Source organism: Tuber melanosporum, assembly GCF_000151645.1.
Source record: "Tuber melanosporum whole genome shotgun sequence assembly, scaffold_170, strain Mel28".
NCBI classification, from domain to species: domain Eukaryota; kingdom Fungi; phylum Ascomycota; class Pezizomycetes; order Pezizales; family Tuberaceae; genus Tuber; species Tuber melanosporum.
The window spans coordinates 192,170-219,589 of NW_003298831.1; the positions used below are offsets into that span (position 1 = coordinate 192,170).

Sequence of the window (27,420 nt, forward strand, 5' to 3'; positions counted from 1 at the left end):
TCAGAGAGGCCGCTCATTCCTAGTGCCCGTCCTAGTCATAGCATCAAACGCAGTGACACCATACCTAGACGGGTGTGGAAAATATTAGTCTTCCCGGGAAGGAAGAGAAATTGTCTGGCGATATGGATTAGCGCTATCAATGGGTTACTCCGAGCTCGGTGCAGTACACTTAACACCGAGAAGGTAAACAAAAACATTCCCCACAATCATCGCGTGTTGTGGATGAGTTGCCCTAGTACTCTTTACTCTCTTTACCTTCTCATTTAGACATGGACTAGCACTCGCAACCAAGAATCTTTAGGGTGCTCAACTATAATTGCACCAAAACCGCTATTAGGGGAAGATTAACGATATGTAAATAAATTCAAGGAAGCGTACGAAATATCGTAGTGATTCAGCACCATTGCGCCAGGTCCCAAGGTGAGGCCCCGCTAATCTTGGCATTGTAGGAGAGATCCGAGTAAGCTCAGGGTCCTAGATCTGATTTTCCTTACGGTCCCTTGGGTTACAAAAAAAGTATCCATGTGGTAGTTTTGCATGACCCAGGCCAGCCAGACCCGGTTGCTCGGTATTCGGTAGGTGCTGAAGCAAGCAGTTACTAAATAAGCCTCTTCTATATCGATAGACCTGACAAACTTGACCAGCAAGCCAAAGAAATTCTCAATTTTTCCTGGAAAGGGGGACTCCATGCGAAAAGCACAAAGCATAATTGAACCTCAGCTAGGCTCACGTGAGTTTGTTTCGTAGTTATAACCAATAAAATTTCCATAAAAAGCACCACGAATACAGAAAACAACATAGAACCGCCATTACCCAATTGCATGCTCCAGACCCATATTCCGATTATGATAAATTCCTTAGCTGCTTTGGTACAAAACCCCCGCAAAATTCCATTACCGGTATACCGAAAACCCGAGCCCATTTTTTCTCACCGCTAACTTCCCGGAACACATAGCAGCTGAGATGACGATTGGGTGTAGCAAGAAAAGAACTCGTAGTTTCCTCCGCAGGAACTTTATCGGAGATCCTGCAAAGCCCGGGTTTGTGCATTGGCTGTACAATTACCTCGAATATTGCGGGGAGGCTGGAGAACTTGTTCCCGAGTTTGCGCTTTTTTTTTAATCAATTTGTTTCTCTGCCGCCGTAGTCGCAAAGGTGTCCGCTCCATTCCGCTGGGTTTTCCAGGGTGTAGCCAGGGAGAAACTCGTAGTTTTCTCCGCTGGACCTTTATCGGGGATTTTGCAAAGTCCGTGTTTGTGGATGGTTGTACAATTATCCTCGAACATTGGGGGGAGATCAGAGAATTCCCATATTTGCGCTTTTTTCAATCAATTTGCTTCTCCTCTGCAGGGACCGCAAAGATGTCCGCCCCGCTCGACCATATGTCAGTCCCCCGGAAGATCGCATGTTCATATCCGGTGGAGAGGAAAAGAACTGGATAGTGTCCGGGGCAGCCTGATGCCACGGGTCGTGTTCCCGGCCCGCACGAGCCCTGCCTGTATGTGTCTCTCCAACTTGCGTCCAAACAACCTTCCACCATGGCAATGGTTGCCTTTGGCGATCCCACCCGGAAAACCTATCCACATTATCCATGAGGTGATGTCGGGTCCTGTTGGAAGAGCTCATTAGCAGCTTCCTCTCAGACTATTTTTGCGAATGCATACGTACGCGTAAGCGTCATGGAGGTATTCCATCTAGATCAAATAAGGCGATGTATAGTAGAAAATTCGTCGAGTGCCCGGAAGGAAGGGTCGGGGGCAGATCGCAGTGATCAAATACTTCATAAAGTTTGGAGCAGTATCCATTAGATAACGGTATTCTTGATACCCCCGCTCCCATATTGGCAGCCCCGAAAAGATATCGGAATTACCAGTACCACGGCTTGTATGTGAGGGACCGCCTGTGCTTTACCATGTTCCCTGATCGCCTCTGCGGTATGCTTTTCGGGGGGGCAGAAATTCATAAATCGTAGTGAAAACCCTAACCCTGATGTAACCCGGGGTAGTGCACGCTTGCCCTGCATCCCTCTCCTGTCAGACGCGCAAGGGAAGATCGCTGTGACTGATAGATTAGAGGTCAACCTTATCTATACGGCAGTTCGGTAGGCAGTGCAGTGCAATATCTACTCCGGTCGAATAGTAGCATGTGGATGGGTTCTGAGACGTAGCGACACCGGAGATATCCCCTCTCAGCTGCAATAGTATTGATCGCAACCCGGAATATTTATTGCTCTCCGAAACACGAAGTACGAGCACTTGAGTGTTTCGAAACTCCGACAATGCCAAGACCCTGCCGGATACCTTAGCACCCAGTGCCAGATTGCGTACGTTAGCTAACGCCCTTTCTCGGGAAAGAGATTATTACTATTTACCTGGGTCCTCTTCGGAGTCGGGGTGGTGCTGCGGCTTTGTCTACTACGATCCGGAAGCTTTGGGAAGCACTTGTGTGATATTTCCTGGCCGTCTTCTGTTAGTTTCTGCCCGGAGAAGTTGAGCTCTATGCAGTAAAAACATGGTCCTCCTTGTCCACCAGAGACTTCATATATCCTGTAAACTACTTCATCCAGTGATTACCCAATTTTGAATATTTTGCTTTCTGGAACCAGCCGAGTCCTTCCCAACACCCATTAGGTCAATGGACAACCTCTATTTGCGCAACGGGAATTTGAAAATGGTCTCCTCCCCTTTGTTTCGCCGTCCCCGTTTCTCTCTTCTCGAGCGGCTCCCTACAGACCAGGACGATAATATCCGCACATACCCCGAGCTTCTTGCTTTTAACGCGAAGTATAATCCCTCCCACATCTTTTGTCTCCAAGGGGTGAAAGATCATAATGCGCCACCAGTTCCAATCACATTTGCCCAAGCACAGCTATCAGTAGAGCGCTGTATGGGATGGCTTTCCAAAAGCGTAGAGGGTATCCATTCGCCACGGGAGGTTGACGGCAAGGTAGGAAAGGCCGCCGCCGTTGGGATACTAATGGGAAGTGATGTTGGAGTAATAATATATATGATGGCTCTGCTCTCCTTGGGTGTTCCGGTGGGTAATTGCTCAACAGAATAGCGAGAATAACTGCTGACTGCGTATTCTCAAGGTTGTATTACTTTCTGCTCGTTTGACTCCTGTTGCAATTGCACATCTTCTCAAGTCGACATTTGCTGGATCTGTAATTGTGTCACAACGTTGCCAGCGTGCCGTATTGGAGGCAGTTGCATCCTACGGCAGCGCAGAAAAAGTACCAGATATATATGAACCAATTTCGTATGATCGCTTTTTGGAAGATGAGGGATGGGGTTCCCTTGAGATACCACCGGCATATGATATAGTGGAAGAGATGGACCGTAACGTGTTGATACTGCACTCTTCTGGTACAACTGGCTTACCAAAGCCAATATACCACCCCCACAAATATATGTTGGGGTACGCTGCTTGTCACCTTTTTGAGGAAAATGACAGGGTCGATGGTGTTAATTGCTCGACTTTGCCGTTGTTTCATGTGAGCATTCGCGTTTTCTGGTGCCGGAATGGAATATGGTTCTTACATTCTTTCTTAGGGATTCGGGTTGCTCTCGCCATCGCTCGCGCTTTCCGTGGGAAAGCCTTTCTGTATACCCCCGGCGAGCATAATTCCTACTGCGACATCTACTTTGTCGCTACTTCGCCTCTCGAATGCTCGCTCCTTGATGTCGGTTCCCTCAATCCTTGAAGATCTCCTTTATCTTCCGCAATCAGAGGGTATTAGTGCCCTCCGCGCCCTCGATTTTGTTGTAGTGGGCGGTGGGCCTATTAAATCCTCAGTGGGGGCAGCGCTTGTTGAGGCAGGTGTCAAATTACTCAACCATATGGGAGCCACCGAGATCGGAGCAATAGCGCCAATATTTCTCCCTGGTCCTGACTACGATTGGCGGTACCTCCTCTTGCGAAAAGATATCGGTTTACGCCTAGAAGATCCCGGTGACGGGGGCGGCCTTTTCAAGCTTATAGGGAGACCGTTCGGGTGGAGTGAGGAGTTTCCGGTGCAAGATCTACTCCAATGCAATCCTCACGCACCAGACAGTCAATTCAAGATTCTCGGTAGAGCAGATGATTTGATTGTCCTAGCCACCGGAGAGAAAGTGCTCCCGCGAATGATGGAAATGACTGTCGCAAACGACTGCAAGGTCAAGGAGGCCATCGCTTTCGGCGACGGGCGTTTCAACATCGGCCTGATTGTTGAGGCAAGTATTGATCTTGATATGAAGGATAAGGAACAAGTGTCAGCGTACGTTGAAGAGATATGGCCTAGTGTGCAAGCTGGGAACGAGTTTACCGACAATCACGGAAAGATAACTTCCAAAGGAATGATAGTTGTTACCACTCCCTCGTACAAGCAGCTTGCCCGTACGGATAAGGGGAGTCTAACTCGGAAGACGATTGTCCAAGATTTCGCCGAAGAGATCGATGCCGCATATGAGAAAGCCGAGATGGAGGGAATAGAAGCCATGCCAGGCTCAGTGGAAGATACAAAAGCGTGGCTTAAAACCCTAGTAGGAGACATTATCAAGATCTCTCCAGGCGACCCCACTTGGTTAGATTCAGATGATTTCTTTGAGCTAGGAATGGATTCTCTCCAAGCTACCATTCTACGCCGCAGGATATTGGCAAGTATTACCAAATCAGGTCGGGAGTTCAAGGAGTTGTCACCAGACTTCATCTTCAAATGCCCAACAATTGATACCTTGCATGGGCTGCTTTCCGGCAATGCATCTGACTCGAGTCGCGAACGCGCTGATCGCATGAACGAGATGGTTCGTAAATACGTGTCCAATATCAGGTCTTTGCCACCCCCCACGATGGCTCCAACCGCTATAGTCCTCCTAACGGGTTCTACTGGGAGTTTGGGCTCCTTTCTTTTGGCGCAGCTCACAGCCTTGCCTCATGTCGACAAGGTTATATGTCTTAACCGCCGGATCAGCTCACCCGGTTTCAAAGACCTTCGTTCTAGACAAGAGGCTGCTCTTTCCAAGGGCGGGATCACGATCCCAACTTCATCCTGGGGAAGGATAACAATCCACGAGGCCGACCTGAAAGCACCGTCATTTGGATTACCGGACTCCGATTACAATTCTCTTCGATCCGTGACACACATCATTCACAATGCCTGGCCTATGGATTTTAACAGGTCTCTCGAGTCATTTGAGCCCCATTTCCATGCAACCCAAAATATCGTCTCATTGGCTTTGTTAGCAAACGAAAGCAACCCGCAAAACAAGCCCCGAATTTTGTTTACTTCTTCGGTCGCAGCTGTAGGAAGATATCCGGCACTGACAGGAAACGCGCTCATCCCGGAAGACCCCATGCACAATGCACAGGTGACAGACCACTTCGGCTACCCGGAGGCCAAATGGGTCTGCGAGCGACTCATTGAGGAGGCTGGCAGAATCCACCCGGGAAGAATTGAAACAGCAAGCGTTCGTATCGGTCAGCTTACCGGATCGGAGAGCAGCGGGGCGTGGAGTCCGAAAGAGCATTTTCCCTCCATTCTTAAATCATCACAGACTATTGGAAGTCTTCCGGATATCAAGGGCGTAAGCATTCCCTTCCCTCCCCACCTTCTTTTTTGGACTCTATGCCTAATTAGCTAAACCACTTAGACACTATCTTGGATTCCGGTAGACCGTGCTGCAAGGGTGGTTATTGAACTCTTATTCCAGTCCTCCCCTCCGGATCCCATTTATCATCTCGAAAACCCAATGCGCCAGCCTTGGTCTGATCTTCTTGTGCTCCTTTCGCGAGCACTGGGTCTGCCATCAAAAATCATCCCATTCGAAGCCTGGTTGGATAAAGTCCGGTCAATTACAGACGCAGAGAAGAACCCAGCAGGTAAAGTTGTAAAGTTTCTGGAAGAAGAATTTACAGCAATGGCTTCTGGAGCAGTTGTTCTTGATACAAGGAAGGCTAGACGAGTATCTAGAACCCTAGCAGGCAGTGGGGGTATTGAATCAAGACACGTAGACCTATATGTCAAGTACTGGAGGAGTGTTGGGCACCTGTCGTGAAAGTATATGGGTATGACACGGTGATAAGGTTTCTTTTGTGCTGGGATGCGGAGCTATTATTATTACTGTATCATGTATTTACTTTTTCCCTCGTTTATTATATCCCCTGCCCCCCCCCAAAAATTGAATTCAGGGCTGGCGCTAGTTTGGAATATTCACTAAAGATTCTTCCATAAAAGCTTGCTCCGCTCAACTAAATCCCTTAAGTTGGACTAAGAAGTTTATAGTGGCACGTAGTTGCCCGTTCCTATCACAACGTGGAATCATCCTGGATGCAGGATTTTCTGCCGGCAGGATGTCGCGTTTTGATCAGAGAATTCCCTACTGTGATATAGCGTAAAAAGCTCTTGAGTTAATGGTGTTATCTAGTCATAAGTTACTCGCGGGCCGAGTGGAAGTTGGACACCCACAAAACGTAGTGATCGCCCAACCAATAACAAGCCCATGCAGGCTAACGTAATTAATAATCATAGACAAAACAAACAGCTCCACATAATCCGTTCTTCTATAGAGAGTACTTGTACCCGGGGAGATGTTTTCGTGCAGAGCAGGGATTATCTTGCTGGTTAACGGACCCTGTCCCGTACGAAAGCACCCCCCCCCCTCCGGGTACTTGTACGATCTTGGCGACAAAATTAGTGCCCCCCTCCCTCCACTCTACACCTATAGAATTAACGAAATTAATGCCATAATGTAGAAACTACCCCTACTCTCTAGGTAGGAATTATGAGAATCCTCCCACTCACCATAGTGGCTAAGATCTCAGGGTCCAGATTGGATATTGTTGCAATGTACAGTACTTTATGTATGGCACTCATAAAATTGCAAGTACCTTTTGCCCACCATCTTTACCATCTTTATTTCTGGTTTTACACCATGGACATTTACTAACAGAGCTTGTCGCTGAAGGTGGTAATGCCTAGCTGACTCTAAACGCTTTACCGGATTTTCCCATTTTGTGTAGAGGAACAGGACTGAGGTTTTACGATGTGAAAATACCCATTTCCGGTGTGGGGTAGGGGGGGCACGAGTTTTGTCACCCAGCTCGTGCGTGAGTTGGCAAACTACCATTTACTCAGGTAATCTGGAACCTAGACATTGAAATTACCCGCTCAACCACCAGGTATCACTCTTTGGAGCTTCTCATAAAGTATTTAAGACTTTTGGTCGACCACAGCCTGAGGGAGAGAGCCTCCCAAAGCGCTCACGAGCCCCTGTTTGGCCCCATATACTGCCACTTAACTTATCTTCTACGGTGTATCATAGAATCATATCACTTGACTGGCGCTTTGGAAATGTCAATTTACTGGCCGTGCGATCCCTACCCTCTGTGGGTGTCCAACTTCAACTCGGCCACGCGAGTGTAGGGCCCTGGTTCTTGGCGATGAGCATCACACATTCTCAAAAACTAGGCCCACGACGGCTTCGGCATGGTCCCCTTAGTTTGAAAAACAAATGAAGCGACTAGTGCCTCAACCACCATTAAGAGTGAACTGTCATACCGCAAAAACTCGATTAATCGGACCGTATCCTATGTAGCCCAAAATTCCCTTCTCCGGAAAAGTACCCGGGCCGGTTGTTCGAGTTCCCGTGGAATCACTGCCGCAGTTAAACAAATATCCAATGAATAATGAAAATAAGTTGGGACTAAAATTTCTTTGGGCGGAAGTAACGGTATGTTTTAAAAATGTAAAATATGACGGACACGTGAACCGCCAATCAGCTGGTCATCTCATGTTGAATGTACTCGAGCAAGGGCCTGGAGGTGTATTGGTAATCCTGCGTCAAATAGAGCACAACAGCGCAAAAATTTGTGAAGATCTCGGCCCAAAGCACTTGAAGTTCGACAGAAGGGGCTGTTACCGCCACAGCTTGCAAATCCTTTCACCATGACTAGTACTTTTGATAAAGAATTGCCTTGACCTAGTATGACTACATAAGGGACTTGCCAAGCCCGACAATATATAAGGGTCTTGACATGGGCTTTGGAGTGTTAGGAATAATTGACAGTAATGGAAATAAACATGACACCCGACCCATCCCACAACCTCATAATATGAATGATAGCCCCTCTAGACCAATACAGGCGCTTCTAAATTGCCAGAAGTCCCTATTCGACTTATATAAGAATTGGTCTGAGGCGGGTTAAGGCGGTCAGGTCAATCTGATAAAGAACCAAATTCTAGCCATCATGCCAAGAAAGGAACTTGTATCATATGGTAAGGTGGTTTCATCGAAGAGCAGACCCTCTCGACGCATTATTGGAACTCGAGAAATCGTTCAGTAGATCTCGGAGTTTGAGGCAAGAATTCGACTCGACTCTAGATGAGATCCTCAAAGCCTATAACCAAAATGGGAGGGCAAAGTAACTCTGGATCATGGATCGGCATCGCGCATGAAGGCCCGAGAGTATTTAAGGGGTACCCGAGCACTGCATTGTAGCTAAGCCTTTCGTTGGACTATCCCGAACCGGTGAAAGAAAGGGCATTGGTCGTACTTGTTATGGGGCACGTTAAAATACCCACGCTCGGGTCCTGCTGCATAGGAGTTGAAAGAAAAACAAATCGATTGATTGAGACATGATCGCCCTATCCGTCTATTCAGCGTCAAATAGGTCGATATATACCAGTTTAGGAAAACGTATTTAAGGGTAGGCTACCAGTAGAAAAACGCGAGGTTGATGTTGCCCCTCGGTTGTTTATGTCACGCTTCGCGTCTTAGTGTGGCCCACGATGTGAGGTTGAAAATTTCCTCAACTAGCAAAGGTCCAAGCTTCCATGCAAGGGACTTGCCAGAAGGCTTGGCAATGAGCCCTGTCCCGATACCACCACCGTGGGGAAACCGAGTAAAAACTCAACATCAATCCCTCTGTCGATCAAGTGTCACAACTCCGAGAATGTGGGCTGGCCATTCTAGAAGTCATAATTTTTTTCTTCCTATTATCTAGCCATACTAGTCTTTGCGTCCTAATGGCCGATGTGGTGGGGATTCCTGATATCAACGATGATGGCCTTATTCCATTGAACGGCTACAAAATGTAACACAGGCCCCGAGTGATGACAAGTCTTTTTTTCCGATTGAATTAGGGTAGGAGATTACTGCGGTGGCTGCTCTTTATCGGACGTTATTCAAGCTACCGGAGATCCGTCACCCTTTTGTCGTGCGGTTTTCTGATTGGGAAACGGAGAATAGTGTGAGCAGTGGATGCAGGAAGCTATCCTTAGAGGTGTTGGGGTTGTATAGGATTTGGTTGTTGTACAAGGGAGGCTTGGCATATATGTATTTCCCTTTAAGTAGGCATGGTCGTAGCTAGGAAGTCATTCCGTCCACCAACACCCAGACCTACAAATACTTGGTTCCATCTGTAAAGGGCTTTGGTACGGGTGGGCACGCGCAAGTCTCTATACTCCCCTATTCTCTTTCATAACCGTCAAGCATTCTATTAAGTCCCTCCCTCCTCGCTATACATCGGCGATACGTCTAATCCCCACTTCAATTCCGCGACATATATGAAAAATGGCCACAGCTGTCAAGCCTGTCACTTACGAGAATGGATTCAGGGAACCCTCTACGGGCACTCCATGGATTAAGGAATATCAACCGGGCGAGGAGACGCCCTCCTATGTTGTTCCTCCATCGGTCGACCTTCTAAGCAGCACCGTGCACAACCATCTCGGGGAAAACGTTCAAAGAGTTTGGCCTACACTTGCCGATGGTACAAATAGCCCACACGGAGTCCCGGAATGGTATAAGAAGGAAAAGGAGGTTGATGTATTGATTTGTGGAGGTAAATATTCCTTAAAAACATAACCAATTCTTGACTTGCCTAATAACCTTCCGTCATAGCTGGTCCTAGTGGTCTCGAGGTTGCCTTGAGCTTGATCCGTCAGGGTGTTTCCTTCCGTATTGTCGGCAAGTAAATTATGACAACCCCCCCCAAAATCTCCTAGCTAATATCACATAGATAAAGCTCCAGGGCCGCTACTTGCTGGGCGTGCCGATGGTGTCCAGCCTCGCTTCTTGGAAACTCTACACCAATGGGGCCTTGCCGAGGAGGTCCACGAAGAGGGACCGCTTATTGAACGTACTGCCGTATATAGGGATGGAAAGAAAGTTATTTTCGGACGTTCTCATCAATCTGATTCTCGCTACCGAGGACTTCACATTATTACTCAAGGCCAGGTGGAAAGAATTTTTATCAGAGATTTATATCGACACCACAAGCTTGTGGAACGCTTGACAACTGTCAAAGACTTTGTGGTTGAGGATAAAGGAGAATATCCAGTAAAGGTCAATTTGGCCAATGAAAAGACAGGGGAGGAAGAGGAAGTTAGAGCCAAGTTCTTGGTCGGCAGCGATGGTGCTGGAAGTAGGATTCGAAAGAGTATGAACATCTCCTTCGATGGTGTTAGCACCGATATCTATTGGGGCATTATGGACTGTGTTTTTGAAACCGATTATCCCCATGCTTGGATGTTTGGGTATGAATCCCCACGCACAGCCCTATGTTCATTCCCAATTGACTGACCTTCAAATAGTTTGGTCATCAATTCCAAACACGGTGGATGTGTCATAATTCCTCGTGAGGATGGATACATCCGTCTGTACACCCAGCTCGACACCTCTGCTACTGGAGAACTTGCAAAGTCTCGCCAACAATCAGATCCCACATTCGCCGAAGCCGGGGGCAAAGTCGATGTCCACTCTATTACTCCTGATGAAGTTTTGGCGCAAGCCAACAGAATCTTCGCTCCCTACAAGCTCAAGTTTGGCAGCACTCTCTCTTGGTTTGCAATCTGGAAAATCTCAGAGCGTGTTGCTGCCAACTACTCATACAAGAACCGTGTTCATCTTGTTGGGGATGCTGCGTAAGTTTCTGTCATCCCGGAGAAGCAAAACCACCGTTAATCACCCAGTTTGAAATTAGGCACGTCCACTCTGTCATGGGTGCTTTTGGTCTGAACGCCTCTATCTTAGATGCTTCCAACCTAGCGTGGAAATTGGGATTCTGCGCCAATAACCAAGCCTCAATTCACAAACTTCTACCAACCTACGAAAATGAGCGGCGCAGGCACGCTGTCCGCATCATTGAAACATCAGGTGTATACCTCCGCTTCGCCTGCAATTCCACCCTCCCACCGGTGAATCTCAAGGGAGTTGGTACCGATCCTCGCGAGGATGAACTCAACAGGCCCGAGAAACCCGACCCAGCTGCCGGTGAAGAGAATGAAGATATTGCCTTCCTCAAGCGCTTCTACGCCCAGAATGGGCCTTTCCTCCTCGGCGTGGACGCAGCGTACGGGAACAATGTCTTGAACCCTCCCCGTTCCACCTCTCCTCACCCTGCTGTTGTCAAGAACGGTGTCCGTGCCCCCAACCCTCGTGTCTGCTTTTCACAAACCAAGACTGGTTATCTCTACGACGCCTTAGCAGGGCCTTCAAAGATCAACATCATAGTCTGGGGCTCTGACCTTGAGGGCCCAATCCGCAAGCGTCTGGTAGCCTTCGCAAAGGCTCTCGCCGACCCCGTATCGTTCTACAACCGGTTCGGTGGTGCGGAGCGATTCAACATCGTTCTCGTCGTTAAGGATACCCCACTAGAGGCCGCGCCCAAGTTGGCGAAGGGCTCAGACCTTGCCCCTTTCAGAGAGATCGGAACCGTTCTTTACGACGATAGAGCCCCCGATGAAGATGCCCACACTTGCTACGGTGTTGATCATGCTAAGGGTGCTGCGGTCGTTGTCCGACCTGATATGTGGACCGGCATTAGCGCCTTCCCCAATGAGGTTGACAAGCTTGCCGAATACTTTGCCGGTTTCTTGATCGAGACCGGGAGCGTCCCCATCCAGGAAAATGCCAACGAAGAGGTCTTTGCCACCACCAGCAGCTGGAGGACCTAAATGTGAAGTTTCTGTGTGTTTTTCTCTTTCTCTCGGGTGTTTCATTTTGGGATTGTTCTATTTCCTTGATGGTGTATCGGGTCTTTTGCAAGCGGCCTAACCCCGCAACACGCTGTTTTCCCTCCAACCTGTTTGTTATTGATGCTTCTGCCGAGATATACAGCGCAAAAGTGAATAGGTGACTTGTCCATTGTACTGCACTGTAGATTATTTTACTAAAAATACACTCCTATGAAATACCTTTCATATTTCATGCGCACCCCTACATCTCCATCTGAATCAGTCTAAGAATTCCCCGTTGGGCGCATGTCAACATATCGTACTAACTCTACAAAGCACCGACCAGGACGTACGCTGTAGACCCGTTCCTACTTACGCCAGGTAAATCGAGTGATAGTCGGTGTATTAACTCGGGCTCCGAAAGTGATATGTGCAGGTTTTTCAGATGGGATCCATCAAAGTTTCTCAAACCATCGCCCTTTCGAGGGCATGGCCAAAAAAAGAGGTACGGTGCTCCCTCCCAAATAGGGAGGTTTTGCGGCGAGTTAAGCTACCCGTGTTGCCAGGGAGGGGTTCTGCTAAGCCGATTCCTCACTGAACTAAGCAGAGTATCATATCATATCATACCGATAGAGTACGGTGGCGCACAGGGCTTTTTTTTTTCGGTGATTTTGTTAAGCGTGGTGCAATCGAGTTTTGCAAGTTATGATACCATATGATACTCATCGCGAATGTCAGATTTCAAATCACCGCCCTCATACTGAGGGGGTAAGTAAATAAAGCATCCGCCACCGCGACGTATCCCATTTCCTAACATCTGCGGTATTCACCCTCCTGTCCTGCTCTGTTTTGCTCACTATCTCGCCGGTCGTGGAGGTATCTTTTATTGGCCAAAGAAAACTCTCCTACGAGAAAAACAACAGGAACTCTTAAAGCAAAGGCATATTCTACAAGCACCAGCCAACTACTAACGGGGGATATTTCGCCTTAATACAAGTGAGCGGATGGATGGATGGATGGATAAATATATGGATGTGTGAGCATATTGGAGACGGAAACGTGGTAAGCAAACCCCGCTTTTTTACACAAATAATAGAATAAAAAAAACAGAGGCTAGCTACATACGATCGCCCAAACCATCAATCGTTCGTAAGGCAGTGCAAATCATAGTTGAGCCACTTCACACTTTACCACAGGCGGAAAGGATATCGTCGTTGCTCCAGTAATAATTTAAGCTGAACAGCGGACACACATAGCAAAACCTCCATAACAAGACCAAACCTCTGAGGTTTTGCTAAGCACCTTGTTTTGTAAAACTAAGCCTGGGTTGTAAACTTTGCTCATGATGGTAGTGCGAACCATACCAATCTTGGGTGGAAAGGGGGTGTAAGCAAAAGCCTGTTAATAGGCCTACCTATTCAAGACACTAAAAGTTGAGCCACTAGGCACTTGCGCACATTTGGAAAGGTTAGCCTAGTGTCGTTGCTCTACAAGTAGTGGTACTTGTACTAGGGAGAGTTCAGGATACGACAGCCTTAGCAAAACCTCCCCAATGGGGTTGTGTTGATTGTATAAGAAGGGTGTTTCGCCGCCGCCTCGCTATTGCCACTACAATACCCGGGGAATAGGCGGCCCCTCTAGATCCGAGTGTGATATTATGCAAGAAACGGTATACAAATGATATGGAAATTAGATGTAAACACGTATTCTCCTGAGGATTGCGCTGATGAATTTAAGAGTCCGTTTGGAATTACCGTAGTTCCAGGAAATATGATATGAATAACCGACCGCATTGTACTAAATTACCTCCCCTCTCCCTCCATCCAAAGTACGATTTGAGGTTTTCTTCCTGGGCGAGAAACACAAGCGTGAGAAATTTTTTGCTTCCTTCCTCTCGACAATGGGGTAGTTGCGCTAGGATAAATTAAATTCTCATTCAAAACTTTCTCCTACGGCGGCCCACCTCACCGTGTGTATAGATTATCATATGAGCACCACACTCACCAGTACCTCACCTCCTCACCTCCTACTCCGAGTCTCACCCCCACACTGTCCTACAGTGTCCCCGCCGCTCAGGATCGTCAACCAAAGTCAATCCCTTTCTCCAAGCATGACAAAACGGGCGAGTGATATGCGAAAGGCACATCACAAGGCACGGAGTAAAAAAAAAAAAATTCCCCTTTTCCTCTTTTACTATCTCCTCTGGGACGGCTTAGCTTAGGTGGTGTGCTCCCTGAGGTTTTCAGCTTTAGTAGAGTAGGATAGATCTTGGCCGGGGTTGTGCTCGACTTGACTAGTGATCGTGAAAGCAGAGGCAATGGGTGCTGGATGGTGGGTGAATGGATAGGAGCTACGGGGAGCGGTATTCGAGCACTTTTAAGTGGCATTTCGGATCTTATTGGAGGGGGGGGTGATGTGATGAAGAGTAAGGTTGTGGTTGCACTTCAAGATTTATGTAGAATCCAGAATTTTTCGATCGGCAAGCATACTTACCTACTGTCAATATCAGATTGCAGGGTATGGCGGGACGATAGGTTTGATAACCGGTAGCGTATCCTAGTAGTATCATACGCGGAAGAAAGTGGACTACCTTTCGGAGATGCACTTGGTTCAATTCGGCTGATAGCCTCCATGGAGTCGACTGCGTACTTCTGAGCTACTGGGCCACCTGACACCCGGGCATACTGTCGGAGGCCTGTCCCGGATGTGTCTATTTGTCAGTATTAGCAAGGGGATAAGCTGTGTACAGTACCACAATTTGTGTGATGGGCAATTTTTCCGACCAAGGAACAAAAGGTACCTGCCCCCCAGGGTTGGTTAGAGATGAAAAGGTAGGGCAGATAGGCTACCACCAATACCATAAATAGAGAAGAGCATGCGGTAGTTTAAGGGAGAAAGAACCCCCGGAAATAAAAAAGAATAGGAAATAAAGGAAAGGAGCGGTAGAGAGAGATCTGATGATTGTGATTGCGTTCTGAAGAGAATTGTTGCCTTCACTACTCTTTTCCGAGAGTTCCCGGAGGGATATATAATACTGGTTCCCTACCACTAAAATGCCAGCTAATTGTTGACGTCCATTTTCTCTCCCCACAACCAATACCCAGCAATAAATACGGTGCAAACGTCACCTAGAAGAAACTTCTAGACAATAATGACTCATCCCTCCCCTCCTTTGAGTACAAAGGGCCAAAAAAGATAAAAGTTTAATGGTTCCAGAGGGGGTCGAACCCTCGACCTTGGCGTTAACATCTGAAGAATATTAGCACCACGCGCTAACCAACTGAGCCATGGAACCTTGATCGAGTTTCTACATAGAGAATTCATAAGCAGCATCCCTACAACCCACAACAACCGGATGTCGTGGATGAAAGTAGGACAGGTCTTACCAAGGGTTTCAGCTGATTTTCGTAGGGAAGAAACATTTCTAGGCACGAAACTGGCTACAATAGATGCAGTTTTACCATACCGGTATTCAATCGGAAGGGGGCAGCCATGGGTCGAGTAGACGCCAAATTACTTGGCACATGAGATTTCAAAGTTTTAGTCTTCCAGGGCTTGATCCGTGGGATCACGACTTCCTGACTCTTACCGGATAGTCCAGCTATAAATTCTCCAGAGCCTCATGCCCATCAGGGCTCAATTATCCAGTTCCCTTCTACACCACGAGTACCTGTGGGAGTGTGTAGTTCATAAATGATCACTCGCATAGTCCACCGGCTTTGTTATGAATCCCCACTTGAGAGCACCACAAGTTCAGACGACGATCCAGGGACCGACCGGAGAAAAGAAGAAACGAATATTACTATTGAGGGAAATGAACAGTGGCTGCAAATTTGCATACAAGCGATTAGAGAGCCAATGCGCCAGGTGGTCCCAAACGTATCCATTCCAAACAACAGGAGTTACGCAATACCGGGGGGCCGAAAGACCCTAATCATGTAGTAGGGAATAGAGCTATAAACCCGGGAAGTAGCAAACCTGTATGATATTCTAATAATTCCGATAGTGCAGGATTGGCTAAGGATCAACCTGCTGAGAAGTTTCCTTACCTTTATGGCTCATTCGATATGATATGTCCATTCCTGCCCATTCACAAACCCAAGTTTGAGCCATCTTCAAAGAGCTACCCCATATGCTCAAATCACTAGCATCGAGATTTCAGAAGTTGCTCCAGGGCTCCCTTAAGGCTCTATCTCCGCTCCCGTCGTTTTTTCTCTATATCCACTCACGTCGGCTTAGGTATGATACGTGAATTAATCAAATTAATCCCCGGGATTTCGGGAATTGGGGACTCGTATTAATCCTTTCTCCGGGTTATGGATGTATTCCCCTGTCCTATCACCGCGAACAAGTAGGCACGAAGGGAGAGCGGCGAAGGCGCCTTTGTAATGTAAGAGTTACCATCCCATACTGGCGGATAGGGGGGAATAACAGTGCCCATCTGAGCTGAAATGAAAGAGCTATCTCAACCCGCCTCCAAATGAACTCGCAGGTTTTTATTTCCAAGACCAAAACTCAACACCCTTTTTGATTCCAGCCTACTCCCGAGAAACCCTTCGTACACCAGCTACTTGGCGTTTCACCAAACTCTCCGAGCGCCCACCATCTCTCTACTTTATCCTTTATCTTCTATTTATTATATAATCTCTCCAAGATAACTAACACCAAGCTAGTTTCGGTAGAAATAATAATGGAATTCCCCTACAGTATCTTAGCATTATTAGATTTCATACTAGAAAGATGATGGCAAACTTTAGGTATCCCACACCGCCTAATGCACGGGACAAGTGCCAAAATTATATAGGCTTTTCGCATATCAGTTATCAGCATACAGCCACCCGGCAGAAATGTTAATGAAACTTGTCTCACATCCCTAAGCTATCATACCTCTCGAAAATCCTCGACTGACGAAATTGATTGTGATTTTCTCTCCACACCTTCTAGCAATAGTGCAAGTGTCCAAGTCAATTAATCTCCATTTCACCCTTATTCTTCCCCTCAATAGTAGATAATGGATCTAGAGATGTATGTAGCGAAACATAAACTCCAAAAACACCCATAAGAGGCATGGCTGCCACTAAGAGTTTAATTACTTTCTTTTTCTTCCTCCAGAAAATTGCCCTAGTTGCTCGAAATATTGGGTGGCCCTGAAAAGTAGTTAAAATATTCTGGTCCGGGCATGTGAGCGCCTATGACTTTATAATCTTCTTTCTGAATAAACCACTCTTCCCTTGGCACCCTCGTTCGAATATCGGTAGCGCAGCAGCACAGTGAGCGGAGAAAAAAAGGGGGGGGGATTGAGCATTACGGAGTAGATATAGGAAAGGTATGGTCATAAGCTTCGCTCCCTTGTTCGGCACTCTCTAAACCAACAGCAAATACAGGAGCATAATATATGAGAGGATGCCATAGCAAAATCATCCTGGTCCTTCCGCGAATACCGTACCGTATTACCCTGAACAAGAGACACTTGCCTCGGGACGTCTAAGTTTCCCTTCTTAGTAAGGTGTTTTTTGTTTTATTCGCACTTTCTCCCATCCCTTTCAAAATAAGAAACACAGATGTCCCGAGTCAATTATCTCTCTTCCTCCATGCATGTCCCCACTTCCTTGTATATACTCCTGTGACAACAAAGAAAAGACAGATCTGGAGAACCTCCTCCATAAATCACAATAACTTCAGAAAAGAAGGGACCACCTACAACACTCCCATAACCACAACCACCGACCACTACCCACCATCCCCCCTCAGCTCCAAGATCTTCCGAGCGATTGAGAACATCGCACAATTGGCTATTATTGTTTCCTCAAATTTCTGTTTCTCATTTGACCTTAATATTTTTTACTTTTGCCGTTCTAACAAGCTTACCACCTTCCGTTGTTCTCGCAGGTTGAAACCAACTAGGTATTATATTGTGTGCCTTAATCAGACGCTGGTAGCCTATCAGAAGAATAAGCGGAGAATCACCTGATTGATTTTGGTTGTTGCGCCCCACCTCTCAGCCTCAGCCTAGCATGTCAAGCAGTCAATATTAATCCTAATCAACGATTTTCATATCCATCGCGCTCTTTACCAGAACTCTCCCCCCTTCTATTATTTTATGCGAAAAATCTCGGATTCTTTTTTACATCTTAATAGGTTTGGTCCTCACTATTGATGCAGATCCCACTCATATCTGACGCTAGGTGTTGGCACGTTGCAAGCCAAATAGACTCCCGGTTCGAGTGAAAAACTATCAGGAAAATCGGAAATAAGCTGAGAAAGAAACAGAACAATATAAGCCGAGGAATAACCGTGCGAACTAAGTAAGTGTAGACCTTGGACTGAGAGCAATCCTTGATTCTAGCTAGTCCCTAAAACTTGTGCTTTATAGTACCAAACGTCAAGCTCTAGCAAGGATAACTCTCGATCGTGCCTAAGGCCTACTCAAGTACTTTAGAGAAACAAGCCAACAGTGGTCCCCTAATAGACGAGGAAATTCGCTTTCGGGACGACCGCGATAACACGTTCAGCGCAAGCCGGGAGTAGTAGAGGGGAGACTTGATAATAACTCAGAGGGCGTACCGCAGATTAGAGAGCATGCGTCGGTTTATGCGGGCAGGAGTGCAGAAGATACTGGGCCCAGATCATCCGGATAACTTAAAGAGGATCAATAACCAAGGTGTGGCACTATACCAACAGGGAAAGTACGATGAGGCCGAGATTATGTACCGGCGTGCACTGGCGGGCAGAGAGAAAGCGCTCGGTCCAGATCACCGAGATACCCTAGAGAGTGTCCATAATCTCGGCGCGGCACTGCACTGTCAGGGAAAGCACGATGATGCCGAGATTGCGCATCGGCGCGGATTGGCCGGTAGAGAGAAAACTCTCGGGCCAGACCATCGAGATACCTTACAGAGTGTTAGGGACCTAGGTATGGCACTGCAATGTCAAGAAAAGTACGACGATGCCGAGATTATGTATCGACGTGCACTGGTGGGTAGAGAGAAGACGCTCGGTCTGGATCATCGAGATACCTTAGAGAGCGTCAATAATCTCGGTACGGTGCTGCATTGCCAGGAAAAGTACGACGATGCCGAGGTTATGCATCGGCGTGTATTGGCGGGTAGAGAGAAAGCGCTCGGTCTAGATCATCAAGATACCTTAGAGAGTGTCAATAATCTTGGCACAGCGCTACATTACCAGAAAATGTACGACGAAGCGGAGGTTATGCATCGACGTGCATTGGCGGGCAGAGAGAAAACGCTTGGGCCGGATCATGAAGATACCGTGCGGAGTGTTAATAATCTTGGAACGACTCTGCGCAGTCAAGGAAAATACGACGAAGCCGAGATTATGCATCGACGCGCATTGGCGGGCAGAGAGAAAATGCTCGGGTCAGATCATCCACTTACCTTACGGAGCGTTGGCGATTTAGGTGTGGCGCTGCATTTTCAAGGAAAGCACGACGAAGCCGGGATTATGTATCGACGCGCGCTGGCGGGCAGAGAGAAAACACTTGGCCTAGACCATCGAGATACCTTAGAGAGTGTCAACAATCTCGGTGCAGCACTGCATTGTCAGGGGAAGTACGACGATGCCGAAATTTTGTATCGACGTGCACTGGTGGGTAGAGAGAAGACGCTCAGGCCAGATCATCGAGATACCTTAGAGAGTGTCAATAATCTCGGCACGGCGCTGCATTTCCAGGAAAAGTACGACAAGGCCGAAGTTATGCATCGACGTGCATTGGGAGATAGAGAGAAAACGCTGGGGCCGGATCATCAAGATACTTTAGAGAGTGTGGATAATCTCGGTGCGGTGTTCCATCGTCAAGGAAAGTACGGCGAAGCCGAGATTATGCACCGACGTGCATTAGCGAGTAGAGAGAAAATGCTCAGGCTCGATCATCGAGACTCCTTAGAGAGTGTCCATAATCTCGGCGCGGCGCTGCATTGTCAAGGAAAGCACGACGAAGCCGAGGTTATGCATCGACGCGCATTGGCAGGTAGAGAGAAAACGCTCGGGGCAATTCACCGAGATACCTTACGGAGTGTCAACAATCTCGGTACGACTCTGCGCAGTCAAGGAATGTACGACGAGGCTGAGGTTATGCATCGACGTGCATTGGCAGGTAGAGAGAAAACTCTCGGGTTGGATCATCAAGATACTTTAGAGAGTGTCGACAATCTCGGTACGACTCTGCATAAGCAAGGAAAGTATGACGAGGCCGAGGTTATGCATCGACGTGCATTGGCGGGTACGGAGAAAACGCTCGGGCTAGATCACCGAGATACCTTGCGAAGTGTCGAAAATCTCGCTACGACTCTACGAAGTCAAGGAAAGCACGAAGAAGCAGAGATCATGTACTTACGTGTATTAGCGAGCAGAGAGAAGGTGATCGATCAAGGCCATCGAGACACCACGCGGAGTGTTGGGGACCTGGGTGTGGCGCCGCAGGGTCAGGTAGAGCGTGGCGGAGCGGAGGTTATGCACCGACGCGCATTTACGGGAAAAGATAAAACGCTGGGGTCACATAGTGCAAATACTCTAGGTGCGGCGCCGCATGATCAGAAAAAGAAGAGCAACGAAGTGGAAAATACGCATCGACATGGAGCAGAAGGTGGGGGGAACCCGCTTGGACCAAATCATCCAGACGTCCTACTAGGTGTTATTGGACTAGCTGTAACGCTTCTCGCTGAGAGTAACTACGAAGAAGCTAAGGTCATATATCGACATGGCCTAAGGGCTATGGAAAAGGCTCTAGGGCCGGATCATCCAGTTGCCCTCGACAGTATGAATACGCTTGGCGAAACGCTGCTCGATCTGGGAAGATATGACGAAGCGGAGGCTATGTGTCGACTTGCATTGGCGGGCAGAGAGAAAACTCTAGGAGCAGATCATGCAGTCACCCTTACAAGCGCCAATAACCTTGGCCGGACGCTGTATCATCAGAGAAAGTACGAAGAAGCGGAGATGATATTTCAATCTACTCAGGCCGGTAGAAAAAAGGTGCTTGGACTATATCATCCAGATACCCTACTAAGTGCCGTTTGCCTAGGGGTGACGCTGCTTGATCGGAAAAAGTATGGAGAAGCTGAGGTCGTGTATCGGCATGCCCTAGGGGCTATGGAGAAAGCTCTGGGGCCCGATCATCCAGATGTGCTCGACAACGTGAATACGCTAGGCGAGACGCTTCTCGATCTGAAAAATTATAGCGAAGCCGAAGTTGTGTGCCGACGTGCGCTAGTGGGTAGAGAGAAGAAATTTGGCCCGGATCATCGAGATACCCTATTAAGTGCCAATAACCTTGGTTTGGCACTGAGGAATCAGAATAAGCACCACGAAGCGGAGATTAGTTATCGACGTGCAATGATCGGTGCGGAGAAGACGCTTGGGCTTGGCCACCGAGATACTCTAATGTGCATCTATAACCTGGCTGGGGTGTTGCACAAGCAGAGGAAGTATGGCGAGGCGGAGATGATGCATCGCCGTGCACTAACGGGACGAGAGAGGATTCTAGGGCTGGGTCATCGGCACACCCTTCGCAGCCTCATTAAGCTAGGCACTGTACTGCACGAGAAGGGGGAGTACGGTGAAGCGGAGATTATGTATCGACGTGCAGTTACGGAGGCGGAGAGAGCTCTAGGGCAAGGCCACCCTACCACCCTAAAAAATTTTAACCTCCTCTCGATATTTCTCCAGGCCCGGGCGACGAGTGCCGCGGGCGAGGCATCATGACAGAAATGAAGGGTTTAAGTTTACTCAGGAATGAAATCATATTGGCCATTTCCTTATACATCAGATTCCTTACTTTTTTATTTTTATTTTCCGAAATATCTAGCTTTTATAACGTCCGGTTATCATATGATACTTTCTTGCTTCTTGGTGGTGCTAAGTAATTCAATTTCTTTGACTAGAGCTAAATTGGATTAATTAGGGATCCAATGATTTGCACTATGACGGGCCCGCCGATAGCCTAACGCACTAGCCAGGGTCGATTGTACCAACGGTTTTCTTCACACCGTCTATCCTTGTAAGATGGAGGTTGTCGGATACATGGGTAAGGCGGTGGTGTTCTCCCACTCAGCCACGAATCGGTGCTAGCTATGTAAAGAAGCCTTCTACGATACCCAATGCTCCTCAAGTAGACTCAGGTACATGCTACATATTACCACGAAAGGGACTATTATAGACCTTCTAGAAAAGTGTACCAGGGGTCAACAACAAGCGCAGCTATCGCAATTAAAGGGTGAACTCTGCCCGGCGCTCTACACGACCCATACCGGAGGCCAATAGCGCCCAAGCAATTCCGTAGGCCATAAAATGAGCTCTTACGAGGAAGGACGCACATTTGTAAACCAACATGTTATACAACACAAGACACCCTCTGGGCGAGAGTTATAATATGCATTGCATTCCACAAGCAAGCTACAGGACACCGTTCTCAGGGATTACCAACGCAATTCACCCCCTTCTATAATCCTGTGATCCCAACCTTGTATTGCTTGCTGAAGAACAGAAAAAGGAAGGAAAAAACCTGATTGCGCTACTCAAGCTCTTAAACCCATCGCCCTGCCGAAGGGCGTACTCGTTCTGGATGTGGGTTCCTTGCTTGGTGGCCGGGTCGGGAGTACAAGGGTAGTGAACTGTATTGAAGCGGACGGACGCACCAAAGATACGAGGATATAAATCCTTCCTCCAAGCCTCCCACCTCATCAATTCCCTACGCAAAACAGGGCGTTATGGGTGCGATCACTGGTGCCCACCCGAAGAGCTCACCGGCTGTGCTGTTCTCCTTTGCGCTTAAGACACGCTTGCGGCTGGTACAGAAACCCGGCAGCGGTTCTCGCGATCTGGGACCTATTTAATTGCGATTGCGCAATGAGGTGCCCGGCGGGTTGCATTGAGCGCTGTTAATGATCAACTCTCAAGAATAATGGTGGACAGATGGGGGCTGTGGAGAAAAAAAGAGTGACAATTAGCTTATATAGCAAACATAGGAATCAAAGAAAACAATACTAGTTACAGACGTACCCCCTTTGCCCTGAGTGGTCAAAATCCTGAGCGCTATCCAGGACAACGAAGAATGTGGGGGGGAGAAATGATGGAGAAACCCTCTTTAAAGTTAAGTCGAAAAATCAAGTCACAATTGAGCGGAAAAAACAAGTATTCCATATAAGGTCTGGGTGAGGGATAGAGTAGCAAATAAAAAAAAAGGGCGTAGAATGAGTTGACCGCCTAATAGTACTTGATAGACCATTTCATTCTCGTGTCGGGAGTCTGTGTCCATTCACTACCACGATCGTGAACAGCCACTCATTGTCTTGGCTGATCGATCAGTGGCACCCTGGCATAGGAACGGGCGCATGCTGTTCGCCTTACTACTCGTACACACTATTACTGCACCGAGCATGAGGGTAATAGTACTCCCCACGCTCCACGGTGCCGTGTCTCATGATGGGTAGTGAGTGCCCCTGCTTTCGGATTCGTGGTCGTTACCTCAATTTTCCGAGAAGAGAGGGCAACACACCTTACTCAAGGAGGCAACTCCAACGTCCAAGCGAGATTCCCAATTATTCAAGTTCCTGCGGTATCGTACGTACCGCTCGAATCTGCATCGGCCTCGCTCGCGCTACTTTTATGTCGTGGAATACATGTACTGTACCGACCAGTGAGTGCTGCTGCAGTGGGAAACCCAAGCGTCCCCAGTATATATGTGGGTATCGTTCATACCCGGCGTTAATAATAAAGGATCATATCCATTCACCCTAGGCCTTAGGTGTGCCGGTATAATAGAGTTCACCTTCCGGATGTCCGCAGGTTTTATGGATCTCCAAGCACAGTATGGTACTGGTAAGGCGAACGTGGTTTACCATACCGTATTAGCTCACTCCATTGGAACTCAGCCTGGTATTTTAAAATGGGGTGATGTGTGCAAAGGGAATTGCGCAATTTATCTTGTGGCATCTCTTTGGTCATAATCGGGAGGAGAGGTTGGTATAACTGGGGGCGTACGGGTGCTGCTTGGTTTTATTCGCACTCTTTTTCTTGGCTCAAGTTGGGGCGAGGTTGGGAGTTGTGAGCCTAGGCGTTCGTTCATTTGGGCTGGAGGGATGGGTATCATAGTCCAATGGTAATCGGCATGGGTCTGCGAAGGGCCAAAAGCCGCTTTTTCGAGTGCCAAGCCTAGGTTGATGTGTTGAGTTTTAATACGAGTAACTTATCATACGTATCGTGTGGATGATAACCGTGCCAAGTTGTCCCAACTTGAAAAGCCGGCGCGGCTGAATGCCTCTAAGGCTGTAGTAAACTGGTACGGTGTCATACCTGGTTTATGATAGCAATGAAAAACCTCTCGCTGCCCCAAATATTCTTACCATACATACTCGGGTACACTTTTTGCCATCAAGAACGCAAGGGCTGATCGTTTCTCTCTTCTGAATCAGATTGATGGTCTTTTAATGTGCCGGTACCGGGATAGTGTTTATCCATGAATTTGGTGTGCCGAATGAGGCCCAAATCAGCACCCTTGTGCTGCCACAACACCGGTTCTGAGGCTTTAGGGTGTTACATACAAGTAAGCCACCCGAAGTGCTGTACGTACGGTACATTCTCATTGCCAATAAAGACGCACAAGCGCCTTGTACTGTACCTGGAAAGACTGCAAATGCTGGTATTTATTTTGAGAGAAGCGTCACCCACGCGTTCAGTCTCGAATTCCCAATAAAGCGTCCCCCACTTATGGCTCCCGTGGACCAAAAACTATTAATACACGGGGATCTTTAGTGATTTCAATCCATTCTACACTTCCGCTAAATGAAGGAAGGAATGGGTTTGAAAACATCGCTACAATACAGCTTGGGGGATATTAGGAAGAGCGATGTAGTTGTTTTTTTCGCGGTAACTCGATTAAAGGTCTCAATAACCCGATTACACGACAAGAAGCTCGAATAATCGGACCACGTGTTAGGACGTTGGAGCTGCCTCTCCTCGTAAGGTCTCAATTAAATTTTGTCTCAGGAAGTAGGTTTTTCGATGTGCTTTTCGCCCCTTTCCCAGAGGAGGAAATTTTGGACCGCATAGCACATGGTGGGTTCATGCGGGCTCTTACAAGTACGGTGCGGTGCTATCATACAAGCACAATACTCGTACTCTACTGGTGTTTGGTCAGTTTGATTTTGGCACGGGACTTGATAGTCTATAAGGAGACGGAACCTTGCCGTGATGCCTTGCTTTATGATGATAATATTATTGTCAAGGGTGGAGTCTTGGCACCCAAACCAACTCACCCCGTGTAACACTCAGCCTTGCGCGACCGGACGAGCCATAGGTAAGTTAAGCTAAACCTTTTATCGCCAAAAACAGCCCTATTTTGGACTTCCCCCATACTACATCGAATGTTTTACTTCAGCCCCGACTTTATTCCAATTTTCACACCATGCTAGATAATGCAGCATTATGGCCCCGCTTTCATCAAGTCCAACAACTCTGTGATCCTTCTATCCCCCCCCCCAACCTTCCGACAGTTAGCAGTACAACGACCACAGCACACTTCTGCCCACCAACATGAGTCACTCAAGAAACCCACGACCGAGTGCTGCCGGAGCGGGCCATAAAAGCAGTTCCGACGCAACAGATCGCTACAGCACCCCATACAGCACCACGCATACAGACGAGGAGCTCCGCGTCCTGAGATGGCTATCGCCGCTAGAACCTCATATCCGTCACCGGGACTTGCGCGCCCGCCGACAGGATGGTTTAGGGGATTGGTTTTTGCAAAACAATGATTTTATCGAATGGCGTGACGGCAAAAGCCGATCGGGCAAGGCTATTCTGTTCTGTTCCGGGGATGCAGGTGTTGGGAAAACCTACCTCAGGTAGGAGACTCCTTACGAGTGACGGCTGCCGCCAACTAATTCTTGTATGATCCCAGCTCGCTAGTAATTGATACGCTATGCGATCAGGTCGAGAGGAATAGCGTCGCCGTCGCTTACCTCTATTGCGATTTTCTGGGCCAAAAGGAGCAAACCGTTACAAACATGATAGGAGCTCTGGCCAAGCAACTTGTGCGTGCTCTGAGAACGGTTCCTGCTGGGATCGATGAAGCGTTCAAGAAAGAAAAACTCGGTGACGGAGGTGGCTTTCAACTTCCAGATGTTGTTCATCTCCTGCGGGCCGCCCTTGCTCCCCTTTTGCGGACCTTCATTTGCATTGATGCCCTGGATCAATGTCCGGAGGAGGCTTTGCCCGGACTCCTAAGCTCATTGCGTGCCGTTTCTCAAGGGTTGCCGGGCGTCCGGTTGTTCGTTACTGGGAGACCCTATATTCAGGGTGCGCTGGAGAAATATTTTCCGGGGAGTGCGCAAGTTATCCCTATCAGCCTGACCAGGGAGGATGTAAGGGAACATCTCACGAAAGCATTGGGGGAGGATTCGACAACCGAGGCAATGAACCCTGCGCTCGAGGCCGAGATTATGAGACTTATTCCGGAAAAATGTTCAGATTCGTATGTGATCGCCATTTTCACACCAAACGCTTGGAGGAGTCACTGACAATGTTCCTAGATTTCTGCTTGTTTCTCTGAGCATGGCTGCGATATTAGGAGAAACAACTATCGACAAGAGGCGGGAAAAGCTCGAGGTGATGACAAGCGGTGGTCACGGTTTGGACAACGCCTATCGTGAGACGTTGGATATGATAAGGAATAAAGGTGACGGTCAATCGAAACTCGCCATGGATGCTTTGATGTGGGTCTCTCGATCGGAGCGAGCAATGACGACCGAAGAGCTATGCGTCGCCCTTAGCATGGAAGTTGGCTCAAAAGATATCAATTTTCAGAACACCCCTGCCATAAAAACATTGCTGGACTCTTGCCTGGGACTTGTCACTGTGGATGAGGAATCCGTGGTCCGCTTGGTGCATCTCACTCTCCAGGAATACCTCAAGAACCATTCCGAACACTTCGAGAACTCTTACTCAACAATGGCGGAAGTTTGCCTGACATATCTTAACCATGATTCCATCAGAAAACTTTCGCCTACTCTCAACCACGCCCCCAGAGAGGCCTCCTTCCTCCAATACGCCTCCAGTCACTGGGGACCCTTTGCAAGGAGTGGAATGACAGAAGGCGTGAAATTACTCACGCTTCGGCTTCTTGATGGGTTCGATAGACATATATCAGCCAGGCTTCTATTTTACCGGGAGGGTTTTGGGTCGTATGAAAACCCTAAGGGCTTCACTGGGCTGCACTGTGCTGCATACTTGGGACTTGGAGATATTGCCACCTCGTTGTTGGAGGCGGAGGGTCGTGATGCGTCTACGGCGGATTCCTTCAGCCGCACCCCACTGCTATGGGCAGCCGAGAGGGGGCATGGGGGAATGGTGGCGCTGCTCCTGAGCCGGAGCGAGGTCAACCCCGGCTCGTCCAACAAGCGTGGCCAAACACCGCTGCTATTGGCTGCTCAGAATGGGCATGAGGAGATAGTGAGGCTGCTGCTGGCCCG

At 48.0% G+C, this 27,420-nt stretch overlaps 3 protein-coding genes; all 3 read left to right on the plus strand.

Annotated features, from left to right (window-relative positions):
- Positions 1-2,670: 2,670 nt before the first annotated feature.
- GSTUM_00003433001 (uncharacterized protein) lies at positions 2,671-6,035 on the plus strand (the record flags this gene model as incomplete). The annotated part of the gene is made up of 4 exons (XM_002837085.1): positions 2,671-3,036; positions 3,092-3,493; positions 3,552-5,564; positions 5,631-6,035. 4 exons carry the CDS (start codon positions 2,671-2,673, stop codon positions 6,033-6,035), a joined length of 3,186 nt encoding a protein of 1,061 aa, XP_002837131.1.
- A 3,516-nt stretch (positions 6,036-9,551) lies between these two features.
- GSTUM_00003434001 (uncharacterized protein) lies at positions 9,552-11,935 on the plus strand (the record flags this gene model as incomplete). The annotated part of the gene is made up of 5 exons (XM_002837086.1): positions 9,552-9,822; positions 9,882-9,938; positions 10,000-10,516; positions 10,574-10,903; positions 10,963-11,935. The coding sequence occupies 5 exons, from the start codon at positions 9,552-9,554 to the stop codon at positions 11,933-11,935; spliced, it is 2,148 nt and encodes a 715-aa protein (XP_002837132.1).
- Positions 11,936-20,278: 8,343 nt separating this feature from the next.
- Positions 20,279-21,746, plus strand: GSTUM_00003436001 (uncharacterized protein; the record flags this gene model as incomplete). XM_002837087.2 has 1 exon in its annotated part: positions 20,279-21,746. One exon carries the CDS (start codon positions 20,279-20,281, stop codon positions 21,653-21,655), a length of 1,377 nt encoding a protein of 458 aa, XP_002837133.1. The 3' UTR covers positions 21,656-21,746.
- Between the last annotated feature and the right edge of the window lie 5,674 nt (positions 21,747-27,420).